The following is an 8,952-nucleotide window of genomic DNA, read 5'->3' as shown; positions in this document are numbered from 1 at the left end:
AACACCAGTGGGATAGAGGGGCAGAATATGAATTAAAACCATTTTATAATTTATTAAGAGGTTAAATAGTAAATAGTCTCTGGATCTTCCACTCTCAGCAGGTGCCAAGACTTCACATTTTCTTGTGTCCGGGGATTCTGTACACCCTTCTTTTGACGGTTGACAGAGCTAGAAACAGGATGTTTAGGGCAGGGGGAAGAGAGAGGGGGCCTGACACTCAGCAAGGGACCAGAATAAAAGACAAAATACTGTGCTGTCGTCTTGTGCAGATCAAAGCTTCTCCCCGCAGCTGCAGCCTCCAAACAGCTCAAAGAAAAGGGCTGGCCGGGTACCTTCACCCCTTCTGTGCCACTCCCCACGAGAGGCTGAGTCCCAGATCTGCTCTGCACCCTTATCTCCGGGAGAACCTGTTTTTGAAATCTTTGACAGACTTTGCCATCATGGGTGCAATTTCTGCAACAGAGAAAGAGAACAAACCAAATGAAACCAAGAACTCCCCAGACGTTAAAGCAGCAGTCACAGACTGGGAGAGCAGGGAGCAAGCCAAAGCTGCAGCCCCGGCAAAGCAGACGCAAGGCAGGCGTCCGCGTGCGCTCTCTGATCACGGCCGGTCGGACTTTCAGGTCACAGAGCGAGGAGAGCCCGCTCTGCTTTCTGCACTGCAAGAACACAGAGCTCTGCCCAAACTCTCCCTGCTGCCTCCCCACAGGAGCTGCGCTGCCATCGCATTCTGGCAAACACTTGGACAGACGGAGCAAGACAGCGGGAGGGGAAAGGCAGGAGAGGAGAGGGGAGAGGCCAGCAACATCACCCCTCCTGCCCGGGCTGGGTTTCTCTTGCAGCAGAAGCAGCAGATTCACGTGTCTGTGAAGGAGGAGCCCTAGCAGACCTCAGGGATGCTCTGCAGTTTGTACTTACTCTTCACCGGTGGTTTCCTGGGGTCATAGGAGGAGAAGGTGCTCCGTGAAGCTGGCACAGGACGGGCACTGCTGGTGCTGGGCCCATCACAGCACTGCTCCTCACTCACACGAGCCTGGCTTTTGCTCGGTGCGTACAGGACTGGTTTTATCCTGAAACAGAGATGGGACGGGCAGCTCAGCAAAGGAGTCGCTGAGCTCTGGTGCGATTCTCGAGACACCAGCCCCGTTTGTTAACAGCAGCGTGGCTCGTACCACAGGGAACCAGCAGCCAGCAGGAGCTCCACGCTTCCCAGCAAGACAGAGGCCATGCCAGGTGGGAGTTTCACTGCAAAGGGACCTCCCAGGCACACAGCGTCCTTTCTTGCCAGGACGCAGAGCTTCGGGGGAAAGCTGGCAGGAGCCCACGCCAGAAGAGGCCCTGAGCACCAAGAGCTACTGAGAAACACTCACTTGGTCTTCTCTGGCAGCAGAGGTCCTCCCGTTCCAAACTTCTCCTGTCTCCTGCGCACATCCCGAGGGGGCTTTGGTGCTGAGTTCACAAAGGCCATTTTGGCCACTCTGCCTGTTAGGAGGCCAGAGGGAAACACTGCTTAGATCCAGCTTATGATAACGGAGGCTCCTCAGCGCTGGGCTTCTCGCAGCCAGCGCCAACCACCTCTCCCCGGGGCACCCATTCCAACGCTCGGGCAACAGCCTCCTCCCTGAGGTATGAACCTCTCGCGGTCACAGCATGGGCTCTGTGTAGTCTGCATCAGCAACACTATGGACGAAATCTAGAGCCTGCTAAGGCATGAAGCAAAGGCCACCACGAAGAAGAGAGGTGAGCCACTCTGAAATGGGACTAGATTTCAGCCAGCCACTGCAAAAGACCTTCCCCACACAAAGACGTTCTCTAGGCTGCATTCCCAGGCCCCTCTCTGATCCTGCAGCCCTACTTTACCTTTGGGTTTGTTGGCCGAGCTGATGTTCCGTGCCAACATGAGCAGCCGCTGCTCTCGTGCCTCGTGGAGTCGCAGGTACATCTCCCACCAGGACTCAGACTCTGCTGGCTTCTCGAACTTGAAGTCGCGCAGACAGTGCTTGTGCCAGAGTTGGTCTGTATCCCCAAGGAGGGCCTGAAACAAACCCCCACGGAAGCTGGGATCCCTCCTGACACCTTCACTCCCCTCTCCCTCAGCACCAGCCAGGGCCACTGCCACTGGGACAGCACAGAGGGCAAGACAGCTCAGGGGCCAGCTCGCAGCAAGAGACGGGCAGACGGCAAAGCCAGGAACTCGGGACTGGCAAAAACCACCTCTTGCTGTAAAGAGCCTTGTTCTTCACCACTCTGCTATTGCAGATGAGGACAGAACATCAGTCCAGTGTCACCCTCCCTTGCCCAGGCCCAGGCACTCACATGATTGCATTCCTCAATGCGATACAGCTGCTCCGGGGTGCATTTCTCCAACACTGGCTCCAGCACAGAGAAGGGGACACCACCCACTCCACAGATCGCTAGAGAGAAGCAAGGTGCACAGAGTATTTATCCTGCTCCTTCCTCGCCAAGGAAAGGGCTGGACACCCTGAAATGCAGTGGGAAAAACCGGCAGTGCTGCACGCCACTGCGCAAGACGAGGGCAAGGAGAAAGGAACTGCGGGTGCAAGAGCTCGAGGGGTCATCAGGCACCAATATCTGCAAGTTAAGCAGGGCCTGAGCTTTCCGTGAGATCGCTCCCCTATTAGGGAGCTTGTCCTTTGACAAGGGCTGACAGTTCACCTGCTCCAAGCCAGACACTGCTGGGAAACAGAGAAACAAGTCACCAAGACGTCCCTGTATCTGCGTGACAGCGTGACTTGCAGACAGAGGAGGAGAGGCACTTACAGTCAATGTTGTGACTGCGGTCTCTGACCCATTGCTCATATGGAGACATCGTCTCTGGGAGGCAGGCAGGTTTACGGCCAGAATACACTTTTGTTCTTTAAGTCACGCGGCAGCCTGTAAAACCTGCTTCGCTGTCTCCAGCTGGCGAAGACGCTGCTGTAAAGAGAAAGCCCTGGCGTCAAAGCGAACAGGGAAAAGAAGAGCCCACCCTGGGAGTGACACAGGATACACATTCGAGTCCCCCAGAGCCAACCTAGAGGCCCAAGTCTTCTCCAGGAGACCTGCAACCCGCCTCAGGAAGGGCAAGTCCAAAGCCCAAGCCTCAAGCAGGGTCAGCAAGGAATCCTCCTCCCTTCTGCTGCAGCTCGGGGGAAAGCAGCTACCTTGTTCTGAAACCCAGGCTCCGAGCACCAGAGGCAGAACAGACCCAACAGAAAGGCCTGAACCCAGCCAGCACCCGCTCCCACTCCCTCCCACAGTGGCTGCAGCCCGATTCACACCGATTTTCCTGCCCAACGTACCTTTCCTTTTTGTCTGGGAGCAGGCGATGCACTGGACTGAAGGAAGAGGGCGGTAATTGGCCTGGATTGGGGGCAGTGGGATGTCCGGTAACGATGGTACCACATCTAAAAGTATCTGGAAGCAGAGGACGTACGTGCAAGTGAGCCAGCGACAGAGCAGAGTGCTGCATCCTGCCAGCGTGCAGCCAGCACGCAGCTGCGTTTGGTTTGGTTTTGTGAATAAGCCACTCGCTGCTGCTCAGCTTGCGGCAGAGCGAGCCTCGCGGGGAGGCTGCACTTCTGCCACAGGACTGTGGCTCTGTCTCCCCATTTTTAATGAGCAGGGCTTTGCCCTTTGCGTTTCTTTTCTCCCCTCCCTCGCCACCCACTGCTCCAGCAGCTCCACTCGAACAGCACACAGCAACGCCTGCGGCACAGGGCACGGGCAACGCACGCTGTCTCCCAGCAGGAACCAGGAGTCACGGAGCTGGACACCAGCGAGACACCGCAAGCCCACCCAGAGGCACAACACAGCCCAGCACCTCCAAGGGCAGAACCAGGAAGCCCAGAGGGCAGAGGACCGAGAGCAGCCGATCCCACCTGCTTGGTTCGCTTTCAGAGCCCTCCAACCCTTACCCGCTTTGGTTTAGGAGACTCTGGGAGTTTCTCCTCTGCTTTGTTCTTGGTTGCTCGCTTGTGGCTTGGTGTTTTTTGACTTGAGCCTGAGCTGTTGGCACTGGCTTTGGATCCACGGTCTTTGCCGTGCCCTTTGGGTTTCACCCCAGCTGACATGGAGGGTTTGACCGCTTTGCTTTTCTTTTTCTTTTTCTGGGGCTGGTCGTAGGTGAGGTACGACTCGAAGGACATTGTAGGTGGTTCAAATTCTTCCTCCACTTCCTCCTCCCCAAAAGCTGAGCAAAAGCCCATCCATTCTCTGTCCAGGTCACAGGCCTTGCGCTTCCCCTCTGCAGATTTTAAGCTCCCAGACATTCCCTTTTCTTCAGTCCTATTTGCCAAGTCACTCTCAGCTATCCGATGAGCACTTCCCAGTTCCCTGCTGGTTCAGTTATCGCTAGGAACTGCTCCAACTCTTGTATCCCAGTCAAGTGTTCAGCTTTTGGGAGAGCTGAGGACAACCAGCTGTCCTCCACGGCTTCACACTTGCTCTGACACGCTCCTTCCGTGCCTGGAATCTCTAGAACCTCATCACAATCGTGCCCGTGACAACGGGCTGTACCCGGTGGCTGAGGCAACAAACCCCACTCCAGGGAAAGCAGCATTGCTGGGGCAAACAGTTATCCCGGGCCTTGCCAGACACGACGGAAGGGCGAGAGACTTCACAGCTCTTACCACGAGAATGTCAGCTGTGACGGGCAGCTCAGACAGCCTCTTCAGCCTCTTCAGCCTCACTCACCCGACAGCACCGCTGCCCCTCTCGTTATTTCGCGCAGCTCAGCACGTGCTCATGCTCAAATCAGCGCTGCCGGGCTAAGCTATTCCCGTCACCCCCACTTCCACCGCGTGAGGTTCAAACAGGTTTCGAGGGAAATTCAAAGGCAGTGAGTTCTCTGAACCTGTCTGAAGAGTGCAGTTCCTTTCAGAGAGAAAATACTCCTCGACACAGAGATAAGGGTTCATCCAGCATAAGCAGAACCACAGGACAGCTTCTGTTCAGCAGAAGCCACTGCCCCATCTCCGTTACATTTAGGACTTCATTGCCATGACCAAAGGTTTAGGTTTTCCTGTTTGCTTTAGCAGAGTGAGACACTGGTACCAGCAGTAACTGTGTGTTTCAGGGCTCTGGAGCTGGGATGCTGAGGGGCTGCAATGGTTTCGGCTGTGCTGTGACCACAGCTAACCGGGGCTGCAGGCCCTCTGTCCCTGCAGCTCTGGGCTCACGGCAGCGCAGAGTCTTCCCGCGGATGCACGGGATCTGGGGCAGGTACCGAGCTGAGCTGGTGGGGCACAGGGAAAGCCAGCTGAGCTACAGATCCCAACATCCTTCCCGTTTTCAGAGCGGCTGTTACTGTGGCAGCACTGCTGCTCGACGAGCTCCCTGGGAATCGCAGCCGCCCAAGCAGGAGCAGCAGAGGCAGAGACACAGCCCATCTCTGGTGCCTCAGCAAGGCCTGCCAGAGCTCACGCGTCGGGATCCCGCCGGCACGGCCGAGGTCCTGCTGCCGTCAGGGACACAGGGCTGTGGACAAGTGGGCGCCAAGGCCCCGTGTGGAAGGGGACGGGAAGGGACGGGAAGAGGGATGGATCTTGTACGAGACAGAAAAAGACGAAGACGTGCCAGTATTAAAACTCTTGTGTCTCTGTGAGCGGATTAACTGCCTAGAGAGGTTGTCTCGCAGCTTACAAAATCCCACCGTGAGAGCAAGAACCAAGGGAAAGTCGTCAGGCAGTCCTTAAAGCCTCCCAAGCACTTCAGGGCTGAATTCCAAGAAGAAAAGCGCTGTTCTCAACAGGGCTCAGCTCAGGGCTTTGTCTAGCGGGGGGAAACGTGGTTGGAGACCTGGGGACCCACACATTTGATCCAGAGCACGCCTCATGGGGACCTGCCTGATTCCACACCTGCTGCAGTCTGAGGATGGAAAACTCCACACATGTTTACAAAAAAATAAAGAGCTGGCTTTGAGAGGCCACCACACACATACCTTCGCCCCAGTGTCATTTCACCAAGCTTTTACGCCAGCACGTTCACCGGAAATGTGAACACAGTTTGAGCTCAGCACAACTCCCAGCCAAGCTGTAAATCTCAAAGTGACGCTGTCAGGAAAGAAGGCATTTTTGTCACCTGCCCCATCAGCAAAGCACTTCTCTGACAAGCGAAGTGAGCAGAACCGGCGCTTCTCAACGCTGTCCAAGTGGCACGTGGCCTGGCAATAGCTGAGGAGGGATGTGTTTGGGAGCTGTGTGCGTACAGCACAGCAACACCTCGCTTCGCTTGCAGCCGCTGTGGAGCACAGAGATTCTCCGTGCACGGCCTGCGGAGCCCATGTCTGCAGTCTGGCACGTGCTCGCAGCACCACGGAGCCCCAGAGCCCTGGAACCGACCCCTCGGCAGTCCCTCAGCTCCATTCGGGCCCCACCGCTGAAACCCCGCTCTGCTCTCGCCTGAGAGCGGAACAAAAGAAACGGGACCCCTGCACTGCTTCAGAGAATTATTAAGGTTGGAAAAGAGTTCCGAGATCATCAGGTGCAACCGTCAGCCCAACACCACCACGCCTGCTAAAGCATGTCCTGAAGTGCCACACCTACACATTTTTTGAACCCCTCCAGGGATGGGGACTCCACCACTGCCCTGGGCAGCCTGGTCCAGTGCCTGACCACTCTTTCAGGAAAGAAATTGTTCCCAATGTCCATTCTAAACCTCCCCTGAGGCAACCTGAGGCCATTGGGTCTCGTCCTATCGCTGGTTACCTGGGAGAAGAGACCAACCCCCCCTCACTACACCCTCCTTCCAGGTAGGTTCTCCCCAGCCTCACTGCCCTTCTCTGGACACGCTGCAGCCCCTCAGTGTCCTTCTTGGAGTGAGAGGCCCAAAGCCGAGCACAGCACTCGAGGTGCGGCCTGACCAGTGCCCAGCACAGGGGCCGGATCCCCTCCCTGCTCCCGCTGACCACACCATTCCTGATCCAAGCCAGGGTGCCGTTGGCCTCCTTGCCCACCCGGGCACACTGCTGGCCCGCGTCCGGCCGGCTGTCGCCCAGCAGCACCCCCAGCTCCTGCTCCTCCCTGCAGCTCTCCAGCCGCTGCTCCCCAGGCCCGCGGCGCTGCGGGGGGCTGCTGTGACCCCAGGGCCGGACCCGGCACTCGGCCTCGGCCCCTCGACCCAGCCTGTCCCGATCCCTCTGCGCCTCCCCCACCGGTGAACCGCGGGAGCCCGGCCTACCCCACGGAGCGGGCTGGGCCCCGGCCGGACCCCGGCAAAGGCCATGCTGCACCAGCCCCGGCCGGCGCTGGGGAACGGGCAGAGCTGGTGGGCAGCAGCGGCCCGGAGAGCAGCCGGGAGCAGCCGGGTCGTGCTGCCAGCGGAGTCAGCCTCCAGCGCCCCGGGACGGAGAGGAAGAGGCGGACACGCTCTAGGGGTCGGCTTTTATTGAGAGGCCAGTCTCCTCTTTTCATACACCTTCAGCAATTACAATATTCATCTTCGTTACCACAAAAGAAAGGAACAGAGATAGTCGTATGTAGACAGTTGGGGGCCGAAATACAAACGCAAGTCAGAGCCGCTCCCCCCCGTGGGGCGGCCCAGGGGCAAGAGGCAGCTCGGCTCCCCTGGTCCCCGGGCAGCGGGGCACAGCGGAATCACAGAATCACAGAATGGTCGGGGTTGGAAGGGACCGCTGTGGGTCATCTAGTCCAACCCTCCTGCTGAAGCAGGGTCACCTACAGCAGGCTGTAGAGGACCTTGTCCAGGCGGGGCTTGAATGTCTCCAGAGAAGGAGACTCCACAACCTTCCTGGGCAGCCTGTGCCAGTGCTCCGTCACCCTCAGAGGGAAGAAATTGTTCCTCATGTTCAGATGGAACTTCCTCTGCTTCAGTTTATGCCCATTGCCCCTTGTCCTGTCACTGGGCACTTCTGAAAAGAGCTTGGCCCCATCCTCCTGACACCCACCCTTCAGATATTTGTAAGTATATATTAGGTCCCCTCGCAGCCTTCTCTTCTCCAGGCTGAACAAGCCCAGCTCCCTCAGCCTCTCCTCGTAGGAGAGATGCTCCAGTCCCCTCACCATCCTTGTAGCCCTCCGCTGGACTCTCTCCAGTAGCTCTTTGTCTTTCTTGAACTGGGGAGCCCAAAACTGGACAGAGTACTCCAGATGAGGCCTCACTAGGGCAATGTAGAGGGGAGGCAGAACCTCCCTCGACCTACTGGCCACACTCTTCTTGATGTGCTCCAGGATGCCATTGGCTTTCTTGGCAGCCAGGGCACACTGCAGGCTCATGGTTAACCTGTCGTCCACCAGGACACCCAGGTCCCTCTCCGCAGAGCTGCTCTCCAGCAGGTCCAACCCAAGCCTGTACTGGTGCATGGGGTTATTCCCCCCCAGGTGCAGGACCCTGCGTTTGCCTTTGTTGAACCTCATCAGGTTCCTCTCTGCCCAACTTTCCAGCCTGTCCAGGTCATGCTGAATGGCAGCACAGCCTTCCGGTGTGTCTACCACACCTCCCAGTTTGGTGTCATCAGCAAACTTGCTGATGGTACATTCTAACTCTTCATCCAGGTCATTGATGAAGAAGTTAAACAAGGCTGGGTCCAGTACTGACCCCTGAGGGACACCACTAGTTACCAGCCTCCAACTAGACTCAGCGCCGCTGATGACAACGCTCTGAGTTCTGCCATTCAGCCAGTTCTCAATCCACTTCACCGACCACGAATGGCACAACTGCAACAGCCTGGGCACCGCGAGCAAGCGCCTTCACCCCGGACGTGGCTTCGGCTGTGGCTCAGGGCACGAACCCTCCTGCCTGGTGCCCACCTTCTCCGTCTGCGCCGTTCTAGTGCCCGAGCCAAAGGATGGGGAGGGGAGGGAGAGGGTTGGCATCGCTCAGCACAGAGCGCAGCCACTTCTGACACCGCCGTCGCGTCCCGTCCCCTCCGTAACCTCCCCCCTGCAGCCCAGCTACGCCCCAACGCCGACACAGTTACACACCTCGAGCAAA

At 57.6% G+C, this 8,952-nt stretch overlaps 1 protein-coding gene across 1 annotated transcript; it reads right to left on the bottom strand.

Moving 5' to 3' along the window:
- Positions 1-391: 391 nt before the first annotated feature.
- Positions 392-4,561, bottom strand: LOC142363417 (elongin-A-like). The gene is given in 9 exon segments (XM_075437907.1): positions 392-453; positions 919-1,070; positions 1,371-1,482; positions 1,861-2,035; positions 2,317-2,414; positions 2,782-2,937; positions 3,303-3,417; positions 3,918-4,309; positions 4,519-4,561. Coding segments are annotated over 9 exon segments (1,305 nt in total).
- Between the last annotated feature and the right edge of the window lie 4,391 nt (positions 4,562-8,952).

This window comes from Opisthocomus hoazin, chromosome 17, assembly GCF_030867145.1.
Source record: "Opisthocomus hoazin isolate bOpiHoa1 chromosome 17, bOpiHoa1.hap1, whole genome shotgun sequence".
NCBI lineage: Eukaryota > Metazoa > Chordata > Aves > Opisthocomiformes > Opisthocomidae > Opisthocomus > Opisthocomus hoazin.
Note: the sequence above shows the minus strand (reverse complement) of the source record. Positions and strands in the feature narration are given on the sequence as shown.